The sequence below is a fragment of the Mastigoproctus giganteus genome, chromosome 14, assembly GCF_048544385.1.
Source record: "Mastigoproctus giganteus isolate SK-2022 chromosome 14, ASM4854438v1, whole genome shotgun sequence".
NCBI classification, from domain to species: Eukaryota; Metazoa; Arthropoda; class Arachnida; order Uropygi; family Thelyphonidae; genus Mastigoproctus; species Mastigoproctus giganteus.
The window spans coordinates 55,917,695-55,944,432 of record NC_143588.1 but is presented as its reverse complement, the minus strand read 5'-3'; the positions used below and the strand labels follow the sequence as shown (position 1 = coordinate 55,944,432).

Here is a 26,738-nt window from a genome sequence, read left to right as displayed (position 1 = left end):
TTGCCTAATGATGGGTTATTTGAGTTCAATAGCAGCTGTCGGTTACAACTCTAATAAGTTACATGACATTTCGTAACAGGCACTGTTCTTCGTGAATGCTATAAGAATCCATCTTATCGTACCGTTGCCTGTAACTGTCATTAATAAATGTCATAACAATGTCATTAATAAAAAGAAATGTTATTAAATGAATGCGTTTTATAAATATAATAATTTATAATATAAATGTAATATATTATTTGATACATTATACACCTTCCCCGTTTTTCAGTATGAAAGACATACCTAACCGACTCTGAACATCGTATTTTTTCGTATTTTTGCTAACAAATTCACTCACATTTTAAATATTAGATGATTGGAAAGAAAAATAAATACTTTTGTCAGCCGATTCAGTGAGCTGAACAATGAGTGATCGAGAATCTAACAGCCCGATCAGTATTCCAGAAATATTAATTTCAAAGAAGAGTATTGCTAATAATGTCCACGTGAAAAATAAAGGAAAACAACGAGCACCTGTAACTATGCACTTCATTACTTCTCCCTAGGTAGCGCTTCCATCCACCCTCTGGTAACAGTGACTCAAAACTACTCGGATCAGAAGTCCACGGACTCTTCTCCCAGTCATAGCCAGGTGTCACGTAATTCTTCAAGGAAATCCAACAGTTCCATTTTAGTGCACAACAGTAAGCGAAATTCCTGTCTGTCTCCATTGTCTTTGTTATAGTGTATTTGTTTATAACATCCGCTATCTGTTGTCTTCTTCCTTTCTTTGATATTTCTCTATCATTATCTTCTTTCTTTTCTTCCTATGCTATCTGAAAGTGGCTCTGTTAATGTGAAGAATTAATGCTTTCAACCATTTGGTACTATTCAAAAGAAGTCAGTTTCAACACGAATTTCAACTGTAATTCGAGGTTTTAATGTTTATTAGTGCGTAGAGTGCATTGATGTTTGTCTTTAGATGATAGTCTGATACACGTGGTGGAGTTCTAAATCCTTCCTGGTTTCATCTGTTATACGAATATGTAATAAGGACCTATTAAGCTACAGCAACTCCATTTATCATACTTGTATCGACCAGAGTGGAGTTTAACCACCATGTGGCATTGAGGCATCATTGTAGAATCCACTTCATTTGTAGAGCTTTGACCATTCCTTAACACAGGCATGTACATTATATTTTCATGTGAGGTTTCCGGCAATTCGCGGAAAACTGTAATTGAAGAATATTTGTATAAAAGTGATTTATGTACTTTATCCATGAGATCTCACGGAAATCATTTCTGTTTAGGAACACCGCATATTACTTTGAATCCATGTCATACCGTGTTGTCGATGTACTTGTGTAGTGCATTACAGGAATGCAACGAACAGCTGCTTCATTTTTGCTTTATGAGGAAGATTTCACTTATACCACCAGTCTTTCTTGGATTTGAACTAAGTGTCACACAATGAACAGTAGAAATTTAAAACTTTTTCTCACTTTGAATTCTGACAAACACGCTCCAGCACTTTAGAATCATTTCAAAATAGGAAAGGTTAGTTAATCTTATTCACATGTATTTGTATCAGTAATTAATTTTTATTTTATTCCGCATCAAGCTACGCTTATCTGGTATTTCCACACTCCAAGCGGTAAAAGCTGCCGAATTCTGTGTGTGTGCAATGGCTCAGTCTTAAGAATTCAGGTTTGAAACATGATAAGTTTGCTTCCTGGTCCCGGAGCAGACACGTAATTTCAATACAAGAACAATAAAAATGATAACAGGAATCCTAAATATGGTGAAACCGGGTTCTTATTCATAATGAAAAGCCTTCTATTACATCTCGTGACTTCATTTGAGGTTTCATTGCACTGCCTCCTTAATGTTTCATTTTACTAATTTTTCAAGCTAAAGTCTGATCAGAACTAACAGATAAAACCAAGAAGATTAGAACTTCTGTCATAATCACTTAAAGTTGATGGTATTGTTTTAAGAATACTGCCTTAACAAGGCCAATACTGTTTATAATATGTCTGAGGAAGGAAAACAAATGCTTATAAAAATACTAATAATTAACAAGGCTAATACTGTTTAGAATATATTTGGGAGGAAAGCAAATGCTTATAAAAAAATACTAATAATATGACTTGCTCATTTATTTTATCAGGCTGGGGTGATGTTGCATTGCCAACATTGCGAACTATAACGATATATTTAAGAGCGAAGCTTCTCATGGTTCACTTCGGTGAAAAATCCGATCATAACGGAGGATTTGTAGTCTTGTGAAACTACCGCTTCATTCTAAATGTTTTTGATTTTTGCGTTTAATGAACAGAATGGTCTAATTTTCTTTCAGTTTTTCTCATACTTGCGTCACCCGATCTGTTTTTCTTTAGTTAGAATTTTGCATGCATTAATCGCTTCTAAATCAGGATTTTGAAACTTGGGAAGATAAACAACTAATAACAAATTTCTACCGAAACAAGAAGCCCCTTCCTTGTTTTAGGAGCGGGGATATCGAAACAGCAGCCCAAAAGAAAGAAGTTTCTGTTCTATACGTGATTCGCATTATTAAGACGTTAAAGGATAATCCACCAAGAGCTCAGAAAAACTCCACGTACATGCAGCAAATAAGATAAGTCTTACAGGTTCCAACTCTCATTAATTCTGCGTGCACAGGATCGTTATAGACCAGAACTTCGTCAGCTAGAGATTAACGGAACAAATGATACCATCCGCGCCAGATGCCAACAGCAACCAACCATTGCCGACCAAATCCAGAAGCGAAGGCTTAGATGGTTTGGCCACGTATGTAGAATGGGCACGAACAGAATACCATCCACACTCCTTTGGAGACAACGACCCACCCAATGGAGCATCCAACGGACCGCGCCTAGGAAAACGTGGGCCAAGCAAGTGGAAGATGACTTGAAGAGCCGACGTCTCGACCTTAACCAGGCCAGGACTGAAGCCATGGATCGTAAGGTATGGAAGAACATCACAGAGCAAGTCCGAAACCCTGCGGCACCTACAGCAGCATACTGGTTGCGTGGCCAACCGCCTCCCCCAGCTGCCAGCTAAGGACAGAAGAAGAACGGAACAAATCGCTACGATTCAGATTTGTGGACATCAGTTGTTCACTTTGCCAGGTTTGTTATTCAGTAACGAAGCCGTGATTTTTTTCTCTCAAATACTCCGAGACGTAGAAGAGGAAGAGTAGCAAAATTATAGATTTTGTATAACTGAATGATTCAAAGCAACTTTACCCTTTATTAACGTATGATCATTGATTAACTGCATATATTGATAACAGCAGAAGCATTCAATACTTCTCTCAGAAGCGGTGGAAGTATTCAGTTCCTTAATTTTTTGGGAGAAAGTCATACACGAGAAACAACTAATTCTAATAACAGATTAAACCAACACTGCATTCCACGTAAATTTTTATAGGCAAAAAATTATCGAGTTGATTGTAAGTAAATGGAAAGAAAACTATACAGAAAACATTTCAATGACCCAATCATTTAAAGGCCAATTTTGAAATCCTAGTGATATGTGGTCGAGTCTAAAGCACAGAACCGACCGTTATTACTGTTCACGTGGTAACACATGCCGTAATTCCTCAATTTTCTTAGGCCGTTTTCGAAGCTGACCTGCCCGTTGATTGATCAAGGATAGCCTTTACCCTAAAAAGGGCAACGTTTTGTCAAAAAGCGCTAAAATTATAAATTCTTTTACAGTAAGACCACTGAAAGGTTTTTTGCATTCCAGATTCCCAAAATATTCTTGTACGTTTTAGCCAAACAACCTTCGAAATTCCTGTTTGCATCTTTAAAATTTGTCAAATTATGGTAAGCAGCGTTTATTTATAACAAAGCAGTCACAGCACGCGATACTGCTACGGTTATGTGTCGAATTGGCATTATCTCTTCGAGTGGTAACGAAAAGAATAATTTCGCAGGACTAATGAGGACACAGCCATAACTGAAAATTCACGTGTTCGGCCCTTAAGGTTGAACTGTTGGAAATTAGTCTTCCTATCTGATGAGCACATATTTAAACACTGACGGTTTTCTTATAAAAATTCCTTCCCTCTCTTATGACGTAATAAGCACATAGATTTTTTTTTTTTACTTCCCCTGCCCTTTCACTGGATGCTGTATATTGTTCCTGTAGAAAAATTGTTTCTTGCAAAAGTGGATGTTTAATGTTTAGAAGGCTGCTGCTTCGCTCATTTAGAAGTAATGCTATTATTCTCCTTTCTTAAGAATGTTACTTCTTTCTTACTTATATTTACTTTCTCTGCTATGTATCACGCATCAACAGCAGTGTACGGAACAATGTGTGATGCGAAGCATAATTTTCGTCGAAATTTGGCCTGCACTGGTTTTTGGTCCGTAACGATCCTCAGTGACGTTGATGTGTGGTTATTTTCATGTCCTAAAGTTCTTAGATATTTGCTCGGGCCCTTATATTTTGAAGTCATTATTATCCGCACCGATGCGCAAACCGACTTCATTTAGGATGATAGCAGATCAATTTGTTTTCCTCCTCAGACTACAATGCATTAACTATCAACTCAATGAGACGACTGTATCTTTCGAGTATTTTGTGCTAGTGTGGGATCAGCGTAGCATATGGAGGCTTTTTTATCCGTCTCTTATACGAACGATTTTTTTCAAGGACGCCTTTGTTATGATTTCAATATTTATTTGCCGACGATTTCAAAATTTATGAAAAGCTCCTTTATCGCACAAACAGGTGCATCCGGCGTAGCCTCTACGTATAGTAAAATTTATTTAAATACGTAACGCGTTACGAACATTTATGTATAGTAAAAGTAATATTTGTCTGTAATACATGATTGTGTCCATTTTTATAGAGCAAAAATATTTGAATGAAAGGACAAGTCTTTTCATTTAAATATTGCCACATAGTTATTGTTTTTTTTTCTCCCAAATTGTAAAGATACCATCAGGAGATGCCTACATGCTGCGCTAATTAAGCAAAACTTCCCTAAAGACAGAAACAGCTCAAACCGTTAAATTTTTATTACCACAACTTTAGAAATTTCTCTCATCGTGTGAGTTAAATAATCAATGTTGGTTGCCTGATGCTACACCAGATGGTGCCAAAAAGCACCGAACAACTGTGGCGGTGACACAGACGCTGCCATTAAGGATAAGTAACATTATGCTCCTCCTTTTAGGGAAGTATTACTTATTCGTAGCTCAGCATGTATGCACCTCATGGTGATATCCTTACAATTTGAGAGATCAAAGCATTGATTAAATATTGCCGGTTCTACAAAATAAAAATAAAAAATTGATGTATGTACACATTTATAAGTAAAGTTACTATCAACAAAAACTCGTGATGACATCCTTACAATTTGAGTGACCTATTCCATAAAAAATGAAAGTTTTATCATAAATAAAGTTACTAGCAACAGCTCAAACTTGGAAAATTTTTCCAAGTTTGGGCTAATGTATAAATCGCTAATATATAAATTTATATTAGCGATGTTCCAACTGAAACTCGAACCTTGGTATTCCTATTTATTACAAGTACAATTGTAAATTCATTCCAGCCATTCACTCCGCGAACTTTCAAATATACAGATATACATTATCAAATGATTTACTAGCGTCATTTATCTCAGACCAGTTAATTGAGATCTACGGTTATTTGAATACAAAAATACTCATGATCCTCGCACCGAAAGTATTTATTCAACTATATTGATCGGAATCAAATTGCATTTATTTTTATATTGTCAACACTACGTAGTGTACCAGAAACAAATATTCCCGTTTATACATAAACATTTTAGTGTACTTTACTTAGTCAGAAGATTATGGGCTCTACTACAGTAACAAAAATTGTTACTATAGTAGCAATATTCCCGTTTATACATAAACATTTTAGTGTACTTTACTTAGTCAGAAGATTATGGGCTCTACTACAGTATCTTTTATTTATGAATTAAGTTCATTATCAGATTAGCTTGCTTTATCTGTAATTTGCTTCACTGTTCCTAAACATCCCGCCAAATAGCTAGCAGTCTTGGTCCTCCCATTATGCTGCTGCATTATCTAATTTTTCGACTTAATAATGTGATATTGCAGTTTCATAGACTAACTCTAATGTGAACATTTTTTTTAAAGTTTAGTTTACTTTTTTCTTTTAGTAAAGTAAACTAAAAAATTCTCTAGTTTTCAATCTAAATGAGTTATATATATATATATATATATATATATATATATAAAACCGTCTTTGCTTACTACCGCTGTTTTAGATTTTCTTCGACTAGGGGGAGAATGAATGTAAAAGAGCCCACAAACTATGATATTGATTCAAATATGAATGAGACTAAATTATTTCCGTTTGTATTCGTGTGGTCAGGAATCAGCTTAGTCAGCACGATGCAACTCCGTTTGCCAATTGTTTAAGAGAAGTCTGCATTCGATCCCATCGACGATTGGAAGAATTGCTAAAGGCCTGTTTAATTTAGACTGTAGTTAGCCGATCTAAGGCGAAGGAAATAGGATTCCCCCCCCCCCTCTCCGAATTATTCTGTTTTTTTTTTTTTTTTTTTTTTTTTTAATTCACAGACCATGCAAATCGATCCACATTTTTCGATGGCAAAATACACATACATGGATATGAGCGACAAGCCTTCTAGCGTTAAAATAATAATTTGAGTAATAAATTGAATTGTATAGCCGTGTATAGAAGAGTTTACAAATTCATTCGAACTGTTTTATTGCAGCGAGGTTAAAAATGGGTAGTGCTGCTTTTTTTTTTCTTTCTTTCGTGTGTGTGTGTCACGTACGTAAATGGACAACCATTAATTATAGTAGGCACGGCTAGTCTAATTCAGCCAATACTCAGTGATGTATGAAAGAGAAGTTCTCTTATGTAGTACATTGTTTGCAGTTTCTGTCGAACGAAGACATGAAAGTTGTGAAAATGCGGCAAACGACTATGTTTACACGATGATGGAGAATATCTACGAATTCTGATGAACTTCAATAGTGAATACCTTATTCGAAATGGCCCCAAAGAGGACATTGATTCGTCAGCTGGGCAACTGCGAATATAAATAGGCAGTGGGGCAAAATCATCCACAAGCAGTGAAAATTTAGCAAAATCTTTTCGAATTTTCTGCATAAGCTTATTTCTCTAGAACGGAAGCCGTACCATTCTGGTTCCAACGACTACCGAAAAGTTTCTTTTAAGAAGACATTGGGAAATTAAGAGATAAATGGGTGTGTTCAGATTAAGGAGATTATCTCGAGAAGTTAAATGATACATTTTTACTAATGTACAAGTTAGTGCATTTGCATCATTTCTGTACATAGCCAACTATATAAGTAGTTATAAATTGGCATTATTAAGTATATCTCATATTGTGAATACCTTCACAACGAGTTTCCATGGTATTGCACTATACATTATACTTCTACATTAGTTAAACTATTTACATAACCTGAGGCTTTAGCCCTAAATTATACCATAATACATTTTTATTATTGATACTTAGTGAATTAATTAAATATTAAAAAATTCTCATTCACATTTGAACCACCTTTGTATAAAGCTACGTTTAGTAGACATGCAACGAAGCCAGGCATTTGGCGTCAGTCTCAAAAAAGTCATCTTGTTATTCAAGTATTTGGCCAGTCCTTCCTTAAATAAGATAAGCTCTTTAAATACAAAAGATTAATGGTAATTTGTTCTAACGGTTAATGAACCTTTTTTTGGTTAAAAGAAAATGTCCTTATATCCAGTATACAGCTGTCCTCCCTTAATATAAGTGTGTTGCTCGAGCTTGTGTCATCTTCGAAAGATTAAAAAAGTTAACCCCATTGTTTAATTCATTCAAGCCTTAAACACTTCGATCTAGTAGCAAAATATGCGTGAAATACCTAAACTAACTAATGCTTTATATTAGGTGTGGACGAGCCGGACCCGGCTCGAAAAACACGTGGCCCGCTGCGACCAGCTAAAAAAAAAAAAAAAAAATTGTTGTCGAGCCTTTATTTCTTAATCCAAAATAAAATTGTGATCCACGTGGCGTCGTCTGACGGACTCGTGTTTTTTTTATTATTTTTTTATTTGCTTATTTTTTAATCTGAACATCTGGGTGAGATTATATTCTCTCATAAAACCTCTTAACTGCTCTCTAAATGGTGACGTATTGTTATTATTAATTTTTTGTTGTTTATATTTAGTATCGATTATAAGTGGTCAAAATTCATTTCGCGCTGTGTTTGATGTCTCTACATAAAACATTTGCGTCCAACGCGCAATTGAACAACTGTTACCTATCTCCGCTTTATGTAATAGAATAACGGGCGCTTTCTTCCTCTAGCATAATTCCTCTACGTAAAAATAAAACAGCGTACACTCCTAGAAGCCTCTATCTGCCCTTGAAAAAACTTCATGTGGATTATTACTTTTACGTTTGTTTCATTATCAACCTTCCAAGTACCATGATAAGCGAAATTACTAATATCCAAATGTAAAACTTTACATTTGCCAATATTGTACTCCATTTGCCATTTTTCCTAAATTTATCTATTTATTCGTGAAACAACATACCTCGGTTACTGTTAATTGCAGTTATTTTGAAGTCAAACCTCTTATGCTTTTTCAATGTCATTAACAAATATCAAAAACATGGCCCTGAATTGTTTGGACTTTCACGCTTTACTCTTTGTGAAAGCCACATTCACTCAAACTAATAGTTATTTATACGCACCTTTGGTCTCCCACTAACCCTTTATCTGCCGTACTCTCTCATCAGTAGCATGTTGTTGTTGTTCTTTCATGTGGGGCGGGCGGTATCTTACTTAAGTTTAAACCATACTGAGGCAGACTTATTCTTTGAAACCAGTTATTTTTTTGTGACCTCATAATAGCTAATCGAACTAGTCAGGCACAGCACAGATTTTTTTTTCCCTTTAACAAACCTATGCATGTTTCTTCTGGAATTCCTTTCCTGTTCAGATGCTCCTTCAATATGCCCTTAATACAGGGATGGGATACACTTAAATAGAAAGGGTGCAAGAATATTTGCTGATGCTATCGAGGCAGTGTTAGATGGGTCAGAAAACTGCTAGCTTGGAGGGATACAAGGACTAATAGATTAACAGTAGCCACTGGAAGAGGTGAAAGTGATTCTTGCGCTGCTTCTATTGGAATGAGCAGAAGCCTGGAAAACAAGATGCAGGATATTTCAGAGACTGCCGGGAGTCATTGCGGTACAAGCAAACACATGGGTTGTGTTAGGGTAGCTAAGAATAAGAACAGGTGCATATATACTTGCGTGTACACCAATGCTAGGAGTTTGGTAAATAAATTTGATGAATTTGAGGTATTGCTCAAAGCATCAAAGGCGGATATTATTCGGATATCAGAGACGTGGTGTCACACAGATATAAGGAATGCAGAACTGGAATTTGGAGAGTACAACGTCTACAGAAAGGATAGAAAGGGAGGAGGGGTTATGCTATTAGTTAAGAAACACAAAATCCAAGGAAGTGAAGCCAGTCGACATCACTGGACAGTGCAGTGTCGAGTCAGTTTGGTGTGACATAAACATTCGGAGATCAAAATTGAGAGTAGGAGTGTGTTATAGGCCTAATGACTAATAAGTATAATAAACAACAGTACAGAAAAATAGTGGGCCAGTAAATCAGTGTCTTATAATGGGGGATTTTAATTTCATAGATATTGACTGGAATTTGTGGGTAGGTCACTCACAGACTAGCAAGACTTTGTTTGTGGATTTATTTGATGATTGATTTCTACAGCAGCATGTTTGGGAGGCAACTAGATGGAGTAATACTCTTGATCTCATTATTAGTAGTGATTCTTCATGCATTAAGAATGTGCAGATAGAGGAACCACTAGGTGGCAGTGATCACAGGGTGCTGAAGTGGGATTTACTCAGAGGTAACTGTCATCGGGGGCAAAGGGGAGTGTTTTTGCTTTCGTTAAGGTGACTGTGGTGGTCTGAGACAGTATTTAAATTCTGTACGGTGGGACCAACTGATGATGTTACCAATGGGAAGCATTCAAAGAACTTATCTTGGAAGTTACTAGGCTTTACATACCAACTAAGAAATATTGTTCAAGGTTTAGGCCTAAGTGGATGTCAGATGAACTAATGAGACATATGGTAGAGAAGAAAAATGCATGGAATACATACAAATTAACACGTGACACAGAAGCCTATGATAGATACAAGTTGATCTGTAACCAAGTTACAAAGGAGGTTAAGGCAGGCGAAGGCAGATTACGAGAAATCTTTGGCAAGGGATGCAAAGAAAAACAGCAAAGAGTTCTTTACTTATGTAAACTCTAGAAGGAAGGGGTTGAATCAGATTGGTCCACTTGATATCGATGGTTCAACTGTTGATGATCCTGCTCAGGTAGCTAACAAACTAAATGAATATTTTGCATCGACATTCACACATGAGGAGTTATTCAACGAGGGGAATGCCAGAGGTATATTCAACTCTGGCAGTAAGCTAGATAATCTTGTAATAACTGAGAGTAAAGTGGAGGAGAAATTGTTGAAGATAAACACAAGAAAGGCACCTGGGGTGGATGGGATCTATCCAGTTATATTAAAGGAGGCAGCAAAGGAAGTAAGCGAACCCTTGGCCATAATTATGAGATCTTCATTGGACTCAGGGGAGGTACCCATATACTGGAGATGTGCAGATGTGACCCCAATTCACAAAGGAGGATCAAAGGCTGATACAAGTAATTATAGACCTGTGAGTTTAACTTCTGTTCCAGGAAAATTAATGGGGACACTGGTTAAAGAAGCACTGCAGGATCATTTAGACAAGACTTCAGTTATAGCTCAGACACAGCATGGTTTTGTTAAGGGGAAGTCTTGCCTGACCAATTTGATTGGATACTATGATGCAGGAAATAACTTTGATATTATATACTTGGATCTTAGAAAGGCTTTTGATACTGTTGCTCATGGAAGACTACTGCGCAAATTGCAGCAGTGTGGCATTGGAGGCAAATTGCTGCTATGGATAAAGGGGTGGTTGAGGAGGAGAAGACAGAGTGATAATCAATGGACACTGCTCATCGTGGACTAATTTTATTAGTGGAGTCCCTCTGGGTTCAGTGTTGGGTCCATTATTGTTTTCTGCATTTATAAATAATATTGATGATGGTATATCAGGCTTAATGTCCAAGTTTGCAGATGATACAAAGGTTGGCAGGGTTGTTAAAGACACTACTGACGCTATGCTGCTGCAAAAGGATCTGGAAAGGTTGGGCTGAGAGGTGGCAAATGAAGTTTAACATTGACAAATGTAAAGTACTACATGTAGGAAACAGCAACCCCAGAGCAATGTATCAACTATGTGGTATTACACTGACAGTGATAGAGAATGAAAAGGACCGGGCGGTAATTGTGCAGGCAGATATGAAGTTCTCTGAGCAGTGCAGACGGGCTGCAAGAGTAGCTCATGGAGTATTGTCAATGATATACAGAAATTTTTCTAGCAGGGATAAGGAGGTGATTATTCCCTTGTATAAGACAATGGTCAGGCCACACCTTGAGTACTGTATATAGGTCTGGAGGCCTCATTTCAAGAAGGATGTAGAGCTGCTGGAACGAGTACAGAGAACGGCAACAAGTTTAGTGAATGGAACAAAGGGTTGCTCTTACGAAGAAAGGCTTAAGTTTTGCAAATTACAGTGTCTGGAGACCAGGCACCGGTGAGGTGATCTGATAGATGTGTGTAAAGCCTTGAATGGTTTGAGCATGCTCAATGCTGATGGGATTCTTCCTCTTGCTCAGAATAATCACCTGAGAGGGCATAAATTCAAATTGAGGAAAAACAGATGTAGGATAGATGTGCGGAAGTTTGCCTTTTGCAGGTAGTTGGTTGGTGAAACAGACTTCCATCCCTTGTTGTGGAAGTTGATAGCCTAAATAAATTTAAGGCTCAGCTGGACAGGTATTTCGAACGAACGGAGGGGTGAAGTGGAAGTTTTTTTTTTGGCTGCTGCTGCATAAGCTTGCTTTCTTGCATCATATGCCTCTACTAATGCTAATCGTAATTACATGTTTCCCTCCAGAAAAGTAAACTTACAGCTGTATAATTACAAACCTGGTTCTTGGAACCACCACCTTTGTAAATTGGAGACATTTCCCACATCCTTGTCTTTTTAATATTTCGCCTGATTCCAGGGAAACGCCCTTATAATAAAGAGTTCTGTAATTATTTCTGTTGCTTTTAATAACAATGAAATCCCATCAGCCCTCGTACTTTTTTCACATTATTATTAGCTATATGGTGCAAGAAAGCCTAAGACGTATGCTGCACTAGCTAAAAAAAAAAAAAAAAAAAAATTCTGAATTACGCTGAGAGAGAGAGAGAGAGAAAGAGAGAAGAATCAGAAGGGAATCACCAATGAAGAGAATTGATTTAATAGTTTCTCTGTCACTCCAATTTCGAACATCTCACATTCGTTTACTTTCCGATAACTGGATAGATAGTATTTCAACCCCAAAACAACGCTCATATGATGTGTTAGACCAATATGATTTAGTCCTTTCGTTTTAGCATTTAAATATGTGAAAAACTTTACTATCGCCCCAATCTCTTTGCCACAGCCTCGTGTTTACACTAGTTATAATGTTCAGTGCCTCTTGATACTTTTTCTTATAGCCATGCAACTGGCTTTTCTGTTACTGACTTCATCAATTAATGTTCATCAAGTAATGTGGTAAATGTTCAATTCTTTCTTTGAACATTTACCATTTAGTATTTTACCTGTTCGATTCACCAGTTCTCATTGAATCAAATATAAATAATGTTTAAGGCCATCTTAATTTCCCTTGTAAAACAAACTCTTCCTCTTACCCTTGACCAGAGTTATCTCTTTGTACATGGTAATGCACTATTAACCACTACCTTATAGTTCTAATGTGAAAATTCTCAAATATTGGCTAAAAATCTTAATAAAGTCATTAGTGTTGTTGACTTCATTAATGTTTCAGAAGCAGTCTTACGACGTCATTGGAATATTGTGTCCAAGTAGGGAGACATCTGGGGACGGGAAGAAAAAAAAATAAGACTGAGCTTGAAAGGGTCCAAAGATGGCTAATTCGAAGAATTCGATTTTGTGGGCTACAGAGCTTGGCAACCAGGAACGTTAGAGTGGACCTGATTGAAGTTTATAAGGCTCTGAGGGGGGGGGGGGGTTAAAATGATTTAAAGCGGAATCTTCACTGTTATGAAGAATTCCAGAACAAGAGGCCATAAATTCAAATTACAGGAAAACAGGTTTAGACCTGTAGGAAGTGTTCTTTTAGCTAGCGAGTTGTTGACTACTGGAACAATTTGCCTCACAGTCAGTTGTGGCTTGACAGTTTCAAGAAATCCAAAGATAAACTAGACAGTTACCTACATGAGAAGTCCATAATTTGTATTTTCTTATCTATTTTTTTTTTTTTTTTTTTTTTGTTGGTGCAGCAAAAGTCCGCATCTTCCTTGCACTGAATGCCTATAATATTAATCATCATCATCATCAGCCATTTCAATCCACTGGAGGATGAAGGCCTCTCCAGCAACTTTCCAGTTCCTTCTGTTTTGAGCACTGGCCATCCATTTACTACCCAAAAACTCACGAATTTCATCTATCCATCTCCGCCTTTGTCTTCCAGGTTTTCTTCTAGCTCCTCTTGGGTACCATTCTGTTATTTTCTTATTCCATCTGTCATCATGTCTTCGAGCTATGTGTCCTGCCCAAGACCATTTTAGTTCTTTAGTTTTGATAAGAATGTCCTTTACTTGAGTTTGCTGTCTAATCCATGTGTTTCTCTTCTTATCTAATAGTCTGATTCCCAATATAATTCGTTCCATTCTTCGCTGTGTAGTTCTCAGCTTCTCTTCCATTCTTTTGGTGAGTGCCCAAGTTTCACTTCCATAAGTCATGGTGGGGAGTATACATTGGTTCATTATTTTACGTTTCAGACAAACTGGGATATTGCTCTTCAGTATGTGACTATATTTCCTGAATGCTATCCATCCAAAATTTATTCTTCTCTTGACTTCCAGCCATTTATCATTATTACAGCTAATAACTTGTCCCAGATAAGTATGACTCCACCTTTTCAGTTACTGCTCCTTCAATCATTATTTCCTTTTCCGTGGCATACTTGTTCATCATTACTTTTGTTTTAGCCATATTCATCTTTAGTCCAAAATCCTTACTAACTGTGCATAGCTGATTAAGATTTTCCTCTAATTCTTTGGGATCGTGGCTTATAACCACAACGCCATCTGCAAATCGTAAATGGTTTATGTACTCTCTGTTCACACTGACTCCTTTCTGCGACCAGTCTAATCTTCTGAAAGCTTCCTCAAGGGCAGCAGTAAACAGCTTCGGAGATATTGTGTCTCCTTGTCGAACTCCTTTCTCAATATTAAATTTCCTGTCTTTGTCTAGTCTAATAAAGGAGGTAGCACTCTCATATATTTTCTTCAAAATCATAATATATGGGGTATCTATGCCTTGTCTTTCCAGTTCCCGAATTGCATTATGCTGTATGCAGTCAAATGCCTTTTCATAATCCACAAATGCCAGGCATAATGGTGTTTTATATTCATTTGCTTTCTCCATTAGCTGTGATATTACGTGAAGGTGATCCATAGTTGAGAATCCTGTCCTAAAACCAGCTTGCTCTTTTGGTTGATTCTCATCAAGTATTCTTTCTAGTCTGTTAGTAATAACCCTTGTGAACAACTTTTAGATGTGGGATAACAAGCTAATTGGTCTATAATTTCCAATTTCTGATTTATCACCTTTCTTATGCAGCAAAACTATGATTGCATTATTCCACTGCTTAGGCGTCAGACATTTTCTAATGCACTTTGTGAAGAGCTTTGCCAGTTTTTGTGTTATGTCTCTTCCTCCCAATTTTAACAACTCTACAGTAACTTGATCTTCCCCCGGGGCTTTCTGATTCTTCATTTTCTTCAATGCATGTTCTACCTCATCAGGAAGAATATTGGGTATGTCGTATGTGTTGCTACTTTGCAATCCATCTTCCCTAGTGCTGGCATCATTCCCCTGCTCCTTGTATAATTCTCTATAGTAGTCTTCTGCTATTTGAATTATGCTTTCTCTGCTGTTTATGAGTACACCATCGCTATTCTTCAGTTTTAGTATCATTTGTCTTTCTGTATTACTGCTCACGGCTGCTGATTTAAATCCTTTGTTTTCCCTTAATGCTTGTTCTACTTGTCTTGTGTTAAATCTTCTTACGTCCTCTCTGAGTCTCTTTCTAATGGCTTTGCATAACTCAGTATACTCAATTTTCTCCCTGTCAGTGTTTTTCTTGCTCTTCATTTGTCGTCTTCGGTTCATCATGACAAGTGTTTCTTGACTAATTTTTTCTTCTTTGGATTTCTGTTTCCCTATAGGTTTCTTGGGCTTTATCACTTTCAGAAAGTTGTAATATTCCTCGTCGATATCTTGGTCCTCAGCAGTCTGCAGCAGCTCAAACGTGTTTTTAAGTTCCAGTACATACTGCTTTTTCTCCTCCTCTGTTATCTCAAAGACCTTTGTATTATTTACTCGAGTCAGTTTTTTCCTTTCCTTTCCTACATCTATATCAAGTGTACATCTTACCATTCTGTGATCACTTCCAACATTTACCTTATTCAGGACGGTAACATCATTCACAATATATCTTCTGTTAGTAAGGATGAAGTCGATTTCATTAGTTGTTAATCCATTTGGACTCTTCCATGTCCACTTTCTGTTCACCCTTTTCTTGAAAAAAGTGTTCTTTACTGACAGTCCTTGAGATTCTGCAAATTCCACAAGTCTTTCACCTCTTTTATTTCTTTCACCAATTCCAAAATTTCCTATAGTTCCTCTTTCTACGCTGTTTTGCCTTTTTCCAACCTTAGCATTGAAGTCCCCCATAATAATAGTGTAGTGGGTTTTCTTCTCATCTAGAAGACTCAATTTCGGTGTACATTTCTTCAACCTCTTCATCATCATGGCTCGATGTTGGTGCATAAATCATTATAATCTTTATAATCTTTAGCTTGTATCTCTTAGAAATCTTGAGTATTAGTCTTGACGCTCTTGGTGATGTACTTTTGAATTCCAAAATGTTGTTTTTAAAATCTTTATGGACCAGAACCCCACCTTCACTTCTTTCACTGTTTCCATTGGTGTACAGCAGATTTCCACTTGATAAACTTATAAGTGATTCATTTCTTCTTCTTGTTTCAGCCAAACCGATAATATTCCAATTAACATTTTCTAATTCCTTTTCCAGCTCTAATATCCTGTCTTCACCGATGAGTGATCGTCCGTTATAACAGGCCAAGTTCAGTTTCCGTGCATGGCAGCCTGGTCGTACCCAGAGATTCTTAGCACCCTCTGCTTCCACTCTGATCCTCTCGCTGCCGTAAGAGGGAGAGTGAAAGCTGCTGGGGACTGAGGGCCATTTGTATTGTTGTGCTCTCATATGCTGTAGGGTTTGGTCTTTTCCTCTTCACGCTGACCAGGCATCTTGAAGAGAACCACTCTACACGTTCGTTGCCACCTAAGTGACATAACAGGGCTTACCATCGAGAAGGTGTGCATGAGTGTATTTTAGGGAGGCAGGCCAACCGGACTTCTCCTAAATAATAGTGAGCGTCAACTTGCCACAACGTATTCAGTAAGTCAACTACATATATGAATCTGCAGATTGAATCAGGGGGGTGTTAAAAACATAAGGTGTTTTTTTTTTTAGTTTGTTTTTTTTTTTTTTTGTTTCTTAGCGATTAGTAATTTTTACTGAGCAGTACATTTGTATACAATTTTGTTTTAACTTAGGGAAAAGTGAAACCGAAACCTAAAACAATACAGTACTTACAATACTGTATTTCCAAGGGTATTTGACCACTCCTGGGATCTGAGAAAAATGAACCATGCTGTGATCGACTTATCGGGATTTGCATATAAGGAACTACGTTCACGCTAGAAGTAAGAGACTCTGCAAAACCAGTAGACGGGTCGAGAAATTAAGCTTAGCAAGTTCCAACTGGAGAGTCATCATAGGATGCCATATTAGCAACCAATCTGTCCGTGCCATTGTAGCAAAATTGAAACATTCTAGATCACTTATTGCTGACGTAATCACCAAATGAAAATGTAATGGTGCCTACTACAACCAGGCCCTCGTTGGTTGGATCGCCGTCCACCCCACACAGAGTGGAAAAGACGTTCGAAACCCGTCGATGACCAGAGGAATTTTTATGGGCCTTTTTCACAACGTGGCTGAGTCAGTCGGTCTCAGGCGAGGGTAGAATAGTTTTTCTCCGGAAAATTCGATTTTCGTCCAGCAAAACAGAAAATCGACCTCAGAACACGCAATTTACCAACTTGATATCTATATTAGTGTTTATAGACTGTCGTGATCGTCTGCGCGGTAGCACAGTGATATCGTCACCGTCTTCCCTACACCGGGTGGAAAAGGCCCATGTTCAAATCTCGTCGATGACGCGAGGAACTTTAATGGGCTTTTTTCAATCTGTGTCTGAGTTAGTCGGTCTCAGGCGTAGATAGCAAGGTTTTCTTCCATAAACTGGGGTTTCATCCAGCAAAACAGACAAATCGACCAAAGAACACACACAATTAATAGACATAAGATGCACAGCACGACAGAAGAATTTAATTATTCGGGTGGCATAATATAATAGTTTAGACTGTTGTGATCAGAGCACCTAGGTGGATTTGGTTGGATACCGAAGGGGTTGTGAGCGTACATTTTAATTTTTTGTGGTTAATCTTGAGACCAAATTGAACGATGGATGTCGCTGTCCCTTTTATCTTTGTGTTGTCCAACCCTGTGACAAATACAATGTCATTGTTGATGGTAATTGACGTGATAACCTAAATAATATAATGAAATAATATATCATTTAGGTTATATTATTAATGAAATAATATAATCAGAGCAACATATCAATTTAAAACTGTCTTCAGCAAATAGGAAATACGTAAGACCAGTGATGAGTAACAAGGAAATATCCTTCCCTCAGGGGTTTCGGTCGATCCATGGTAAAAACGCAACTAATGCGCTTATTGATAGTTTTACTACTTAGTCTTTCAGGAACTTATAAAGGAAGTGGGAGAATATTAACTGCTTATAACTTGGCCTCTATTTCGATTTACACTGAGTGTGGTCGGTTTATTAGCCGCATCTACCTAATATCGAATGGGTCTCACTTTGGCCCTCAGAACAGTCTCAACAAAGTATAAAAACATGGTAGAGGAATGCTGGTATTTATTCACTCTATAGCTTCTCAGTTTTGAATTGAGATGGCTGCGGATCTCAACTCCGAAGAATTCCACCACATCCAATAGGTTTTCAGTTGGATTAAGATCTAGTGACTGAGGACACCACCACAGCACACTGAATTCACTCATGTTCTGTACAATTAATGGCCTTGTGACATGGTGCACTACTTTGCTGGAAGACCCATTCGCAGATGGATACACGGCAGCTGTGAGGGGGATGCCTAGTAAGGCAATTTTCAAATAAATGCTGTTCCACTAGCATCGAGGAATCCACTGTGCACCAAGAAACACTCCTTGTACCACCGGGCCGACATTCTGAATACCTGGCAAGATGGATCGTCCATGCAATCATGCTGTTTTCACCATATTCTGATCCTCCATCAGTATGAACCAGCAGGAAGTGGGATTCGTCAGAAGACCCAGATACATTTTTGCAGTCCCTTACTGTCCAGTGTTAGTGTTCTTCAGCCCACTGTACCACCTTTTTTCATGACGGGAGTGGAACCCATTTTGGTCCTCTGCTGTGATACCCTAACAAGCCAGTATAACATATCTGAACACTTGTGTGTTCAGATATGTTATACTGGCTTGTTATTTGACTGACTGTAGTCAGTCTGTTACCTGCATGTCTCCTCAGCCTCTTTGGGCCTTTTGCATCAACGAGTTATTTTCGATTACAAAATCACCGTTGGCTGGATCCCATTTAGTTATTGTACCAATTCGACACCCAAAACAGTAGAACATAAAAATTCCGTAATGGTTGCAGATTCCAAGATATCCGACGCCGACCATGCCACGTTGAAATCACCTAAATCTTTCGTCTTGCCTCCTCTCAAATTGCAGACATACAACAACGCTACATACCTGCCAACCTTAGTGTATGTTAATGAAAATTTTACTTCTTTCAGTAAAGAGGATGGTATTCTTGGTAGCACGAGGATTAGTAGCAGTTGTGCCGTACAGCCATATATATATATATATATATATATATATATATTAATGTCTGTAAATGGCGTGTGTTCTGCGGTTGACTTGCCTGTTAGTTGAACGAAAAGCGTGCTTTCCAAAAGAAAAAAACCACGCGACCATCGCCTGAAGCCGACTAACTCAGTCACTTTATGAAAAAAAGGCGATAAATTCCTTGACCATTGACGGAATTGGAACCTTTTCCACCCGGCATGGGGAGAACGGTGCTCATTATATGTGCAACCTCGAGGGCTGTCAGTATATTGTGCCTGTAATTGCGTATATCCTTTGGTCGGTTGGCTGGATAATAAACCCCAGTTCCCAGGAGTTAAAAGAAAGCCATGTTACCCTCGCCTGACATCGACTAATTCAGGCATCGTGTTAGAAAAGTACATAAAAATTCCTTGTGCTATTGACAGGAGGATGGTGATCATAGCAACTGTGCTAGCTGTGAGGCCTAGATCAGATCTTTGGCCGGATGTCCACACAACTAACTAGAAGTGTAATGTTTTGAAGATAATGAGTGTTCTGCCTCTTTTTCCAAGCCCTCTCTATATAAAACGTGAAGCACTCCTAAGCAGGGGCCGCAGTTTAGTAATGCATAATACATAACATTGCCAAGAAAAATTAGTTGATCGGCAGTGCAAACGTCATTACGCAGGTTTCATGCATTCTGGTACATCAATTTGATAGTAGCGCATGAACCTAAAAGCACTTTCGGTCTTATAGTTGTGTTCTGTAGAGGATTAAAAGAGCATCCATTAAAAATTCTTTACGGAATGAGCATTATTTGATATCAGGGGTATCGAAAAAAGAGGATAAGGACGAGATCACCTGGAAAGTGCAAAGAGGTATGATGTTTCAAACTCCACAGCAATGCCTTAGTGCAATGAGTGGTGAGTGCCGATATGCAAAATGAGCGAATTAAGGCTTCTAGCAACCAGGTAGAAGACTGAATAATGAACCGTATGGAACCGGTCAGAAGGACATTTGAAACTATGAGACACATTGACCGGCAGTTGCATCACAGTTACGAGTGAGAGATATTTTTCAGAATGGTTACTATTTGGTCCGGTGTCATGTTTGGTGCAAGCTAAGATAATTAGAGGCTTCTGCAATGCCTGCCATTTTATTATTACCACCACTGAGATTTGGGCTGGATTTACTGTGGAATAAATGCACATCGTAAGAAGTGAATCACGTTATCTTTCCCTCGCCCAACAGATCTTTGATGGCGTTGTGCGAATTCAACAGTCAAAATCACGAGGAATGCAGAACAAACGTTACTAGACAAAATAGGTAGTCAGTGGATTTTGACTTGATGGCCATGACAGAAACTAGAGAATTCAAGAAAACATTTTTTCTATCAATTCAACACACACACAATATTCCTCAACTTACAATGTTTATAACACTTCAATGATATTATGTCTCCGTCTCACACCAGTATATTCCCGTAAAATTCCTTTTTTTCGTCCTAATAATTGTATTATTTAAATACCCCAATCTTTCTTTATTTGTACCAACATTGCTCATTTCTTCATTCTATTATGTTTCATTACTGCTACAGATTGAACTTGTTATAATTAAAGATGCTCTAACGCAGATTTAATCGCACGTCTTATTTCTTATCTAAAAGGGTCATAGTTAAGGATGCAATTGTTTTTTTTTAATTGTTGGCTCTAATTTTCATGGAAAGGTTCCTAATACTGGTGTATGAGGGGAGAAGAGGCTGGAAATTAACATAATTTGCATAGTTACAGTTTGAAAGCTAAAACCGGACACCAGGAACAGAATTACAGAAAACTTCCATATCATTATTTAAAATTTTGTGATCTAAAACTTTAGGAACATGTTAATAAATTAATGCAAGTAAAATACTTGTAGATTATCTTTTAGTGGAGTAGCTTATTTGATTTTAAGAGATTTTTTTTATGGGGGAGGTTAAAAGAAAAACTTCCATGCATATATAAACTGTAACTTTAGCATTTTATTTGTTAGTAAAGTATTTATAATTAAGTAGGATAACCTGCAAGAGTCGAACACTAAGCTTTTTCAGCTGTTTCTATGGGACCGAGAGGGGAATTATCAAATGTACACAGATCTTAAATAGTTATAAATAAAATATAGAAATACGTCACCGTACATTACCCTTACTTATAGTAAAGGATGCATAAATTTAAATTAACAATAAATTTAATTTAAAAATAAAAATATTCTGTGAATAATTTCGTTCGGCACAGTTTTTGTTTTAGAAAAAAAGGCTTAGCGTTAATTTCAAACTAATTTATATATTCTGAAAGGGTAAAAAACGAAATTTTAAAATTAAGATTTTTGAAATTCAATATTTATAATTATTTTAAAATGTTTACATTTTTAAAGATTGCAAAACGCTTCCCACAACTTTTCTTTTTAAAAGTGAAACTGACTTCCTATGAACGGAACCGAGTTACTAAGCCAAATGGAACGTGTTTTAATAATGTTAATAACACAGTTCTGAATTTTCTTTGAAATAAGACTGAAATCGAAGAACGCTTAAATTAATAAGTAAATAACCTTAAACGTGAAATTTCTTGATGTTTGCATAGATTAAGAGTTACTTTATAACATGTAATCCCTGCGTCGTCATGCTTTCAAGTCTGATTCTCTGATAGTCTCCTTACTCCATGCAAGTTGATTTGAAACCCTTGAGAAAAGCAAGCAGCCATGTGGATGTCCACACTTTGCGCGTGCCACTTAAAGAAATTGTCTGTTACTTGTCGCTTCTAGAAGGAGGGAGGCCAGAAGACAAACTAGAGTGTAAGTATGTTCCTATTTTCTTTAACTGTATATACTGCGTAAACTGTCATAATTAGTAAGGATTTGAGAAGGAAAACCGAAAAGGTGCGCTAAGATTCTTACTTCTTACACCGCCTCGACTAGGTTTTTTTAAACATAAGTGTGTTCGGAATTAGTCAATTTTAGATAGGTGCACATGTTTCATCATTCAAAACAAGAAAATTGACTACAATACGCGTATAGCTGCCAACTCCTGGGCTCCTTCGCAGCCAAGTGAGCAGGAGCAGCAGTGCGTAGCACACGCTTCTTGATTAGACCGGGGTTCGAGCCCGTGACCACCATATGCGGAGAATGCGGAAAGGTCAGGGAATGGCCACCGCCTATCTCCGGAGTAATATGGCCTTAGTTGCTAATGATCCTAAAAACCAAATAACAACAGCCAACTCCTGGAATTTACATATGCATATTAACAAAATCCGTATGATTATATCAACTTTTAACCCATAAGGCCATCTTGGCAGGGCCTGGTGCCTTAAGGGTTAAAAGTTGATATAACCGTACAGATATTAAATGATAATGTGACTACAGATGTTTAATGACAATGTTATCATATTATATATAACATTATGTATATTTAATCTTCCATTTACGTATCTACTGCCAAAAACAAAAGAAGAATATTCTATTATTTTGTTCGTGAGGAAGTGTTTTATTGCTGCATGCCACTAAATGGTGCATAAGTTCCTACTTAATGTTCTTATAAATGCTGAGGTGTTACAAATTTCTTCAATTGGCAATGCATAATTTTCAAATCTGAAATTTTTTGTGGACAAATTTCCAGTACTTTTCAATGTCAGTGATGATAAAGAAACACATTAAGCAATAGTTATTTGCGGTATTTTCTCTTTCAATTTCAGTGCGCTTAGCATTTTAACAATGCTAATTGTGAGAGGATATTCAGGCAGGTGAGAAAAAAAAAAAAAAAAAAGAAAAAAAAAGCCCATTTTATATATCAGTTTATGGAAATGCTCTTAACAGCAGGGACATTGTTATAAAACTTTGAACATTTCTGAAGTGGACAAAGTCTGCAACAGCATCTTCCTTAAAGGAATCATAATTAGCTGGTGGCGTCTAACAGGCAATCCAAACAGAAATATACAGGGAGAAACATCGTATACTAATATTTCATAACATACTATGCTGATAAATAATCCTTGTGGCTTATCTTAATACAAAATGCGTATGTCGTTAGTGAAATTTAGTTTAAAATCTAATTTCTGGATTTAAAAAAAGTCCAACTCTGTCGTGGAATAAAAATTAAAAAATCTTCCACTTCTTTCTGATAAAAATTATGAAATCTCCTGCTTTCCTAAAGTCAGAGGTTGACATCTATGTAAACACAATTTACACAACAATATACTGGCGCTTTGTTGCCTCGGCACAAATTCTAAACAGATCAACTCAACAGTTTCTTCTTTGTAAAGTATTGTTACAAATGTTTCTGTCGTCTTATGTGAATTACGGTACTAAAATCAGAATTTGTTTTCTTTTAACGGAGATAATATTATAGTCTTGTTATTCTGTATCTTCATGTTGCACATTATTAAAACTTAGCCTTGGATTTATATTTGGTTTTTACCAAATTTTTCGAGTGAGATGAAGTTGCACCACTATTTCTTTCATTACTATCTGGGAGCGCATGAGATCGTAACAGCTAGAATAAACTCACCAGGATGAACAACAGCATCATACGTGACACAACAGTTCCGGATTAAATGCCGTAATTACCACAGAACAGATTATAGCAGTATTGATAACTTGAATCCATGCTCAGTCAAATACTACCCATGACGTCAAGTAACTTTATAGGATTATCGAATCACGGCTCGCACAAGGTTTAGAGAATTTCAGAGGGAACTCTCCCCCCCCCCCCCCCCAATAAACGTATTCTGCTACGTCCCAGAACCTGGCATATAAGGACTTGTGATAGACCATCAGTACGTCATCGCAATTTCATGAATGTAAATAGCAACTTCGTGCAGAGAATTAAATGGGTATAACTGTCAATTATCAGAGAATACTAGTAACACGGATAGAACTAAACAGATACTTCCAATAATACTGTTTCTCCACAAGCTGTTATCAGCAACATTCACTTAATTCATAGCAATTGTCAATGATATCTAATAAGTTTTTTTGAAATAAAAGCATAAATACGCGCAGTGTACACGAGCTCCTATGCGTTACACACAGTGTCTTAACCTTACGTAAAAAAATTAATGATAATTCCCTTCATTAATGGCTTGTCATACTACCCTACTAGCCGTTAAAGGATGTTGGCTACGCATGGGCCTGTTTTCACAATTAGTTACACGGTTCAGTTCGATGTTCAAAGTATCAAAGAAATCTTCTCTTATCTGAATATAAAATTTATCATCTTATGTAGTGTCAGAAATCTAATTTTCTTTCTCTTTCTAGTTACATTTCGTTTATATGACACAGACGGAAACGGGTATCTTGACAACAACGTGAGTATATTTATGTGTATCTGTACAGCTTAATTGTTGTAGACAACTAATCAATTCTTCATCGCGTGGCAAGATTTAAGCCGATCTTGGCTACGCAGCTAATTGAATTGTAGCTAGTTTGCACAGGGTGGTCCAAAAGTAGATGAACTCCATTTGAATTATAATAATTCTAACTATGTAAAGGTTACTTCATTTAAGACTCGATATTTTGCGACCTTTATTTACTCAAAGATCTTTGTGAATAACGTAACATATTTGAAGCTTTTACAAAAAAATAATCAGGATTATGAATTGGTACCCGAAAACGCATAGGAACGTAAACATTCAACAAGAAAATCCATTTTTATCCTTAGTACAATTTTAATCATTTAATTTAACTGATAATGTTACTGATATACACAAATCATCAATATCTAACCCATACCATTCCAGAAAAATTAGTTTGGAAAATCTCCAAGGTGAGCTTTTCTGCGACCTTCTTTTTACAAATCCACCTTGATAGAAATCTTAATGGGTCATGGTTTGAAAATTTATTGTACTCGGTTACTACATGCCATGAATAGAAAAAACAGGTAGTAGCAAGAAACTGTTTGGAATATTTGCACTATTCCAGAATTGCAATATTTGCATATAGGCTGAATGCTTTTGTACCTTGATCAAGTACTGCAATAAGAACAATTCAGTTATACGATAAATTTCACGTAGAATAAGACATCTCATTACCACCTATTTGGAAAGTCAGGGATTGAATCCCATTCACGACGCAAGTAACATTGAAATCTCTTCAGGTTGGAATGAGTTAACCCTCCACTCAGTAGAACTATCTACGAGATTATGGCGCTTGTGGTAGTACTGTTGGTATAATCACCGGCCTCCCCCCCCCCCCACATCGGGTGGAAAAGACCTGTCGAATCCCGTCAATGACGCGAAGAATTCTTATGGTTCTTTTTCATAACATGGCTGAGTTAGTCGGTCTCAGGCGAAGGTAACATTTTTTTCTCCCCCGCCAACTTGGGTTTTTCGTCCAACAAAAGCAAATCAACTACAGAACACACCCAGTTTACAGACATATTATATACGGTGCAATATGGCCTTAGTTGCTGAAACGTCTAAAACCCTACAAGATTATGAAGAATTTTTCATTCCACAGACATATCTGCCTCTAAGCACGCGGTTTATAGAACATTATATTAACGCTTCGTGGCCTAAGTTCCCTCAGTGCTAATTCAGAACAACCCGACGCTGCTAATATGGGAATATCGGGATAAAAAGTTCCCGTAGTGAAATAATAGTTTAGTCTCTGCTACCGCCAGGTTTGAATTAGCGTTACTTTTCCTTTTTGCTCCCTTAAGAATAGGGTACATGGAAACAAACCTAACCACTTGCTTAACTGAAGATATTTTTAATAAATAACATTTGTCATTTACGTCTGTCTGATAGATTATATTCCTCGCTGTTATGAAAAGTATTGTCATCTCTTGTGTTTTAGTATAAGGCGGGATTTAACTGCGTAGCTAATTTCGAATTAACTATTCGAAAAAGGGAAAAAAGGTCCACTTCTCTTTTCGTATAAAATGGCCGGAGAAGTAGGCTTCAGGAATTGACGCTTGTATCATCAGAACACCCCCTAGACACTCGACACTTTCCATTCAATAATTTCTTGGGAAGCACTCCATCACTGTGGTCCCCTCTCCGCCATCTGACCGGATTTAGCGCTCTGTGATTTTTTTAAAATTTATTTTCCAATCTTAAAGCCCTCTTGAAAGGTCACAAATTATTAATGCTCTCAGAAGTTGTTGAAGCTTTGGAATCGGCGTATGCAATATCAAGGAAACTACTTGAAAGGAGGGCATCCCTAATAGACGGTAAGTAATTTCCCAAAAATGAGTTCAGTCCCCGAACTTTCTGATTACACTTCATATTTAATATTAAATATACAAATTATTGGTATGTGCAGATTTTTTTGTACTAATAAAGAAAAGTAAAATAGAAAGGTTTTATATCAATTTTTCAACGTGTTTACAAACACTTACTTCTGGGCCACCCTCAAAGTTGATAATGAAAGTTTTTTTTTTTTTTTTTTTTTTTTAAATTTGAAAACTGAAATATATTTTTTTTACTT

General features: G+C 37.0%; 1 protein-coding gene across 3 annotated transcripts in view; it reads left to right on the top strand.

Annotated features, from left to right (window-relative positions):
* Nucleotides 1–26,738, top strand: part of Dgk (diacyl glycerol kinase 1) — a 313,927-nt gene that overhangs the window by 155,884 nt on the left and 131,305 nt on the right. The window contains exons 1-3 of one of the 3 annotated variants that reach the window (XM_090388890.1): nt 573–686; nt 21,965–22,109; nt 24,567–24,616. In XM_090388890.1, coding sequence (XP_090245016.1) covers nt 21,977–22,109; nt 24,567–24,616 — 183 coding nt within the window. In that variant the 5' untranslated portion in view covers nt 573–686; nt 21,965–21,976. Of the gene's footprint in view, nt 1–572; nt 687–21,964; nt 22,110–24,566; nt 24,617–26,738 lie in introns of those variants that run through there. The other 2 variants (XM_090388889.1, XM_090388891.1) reach the window with 2 other exon arrangements.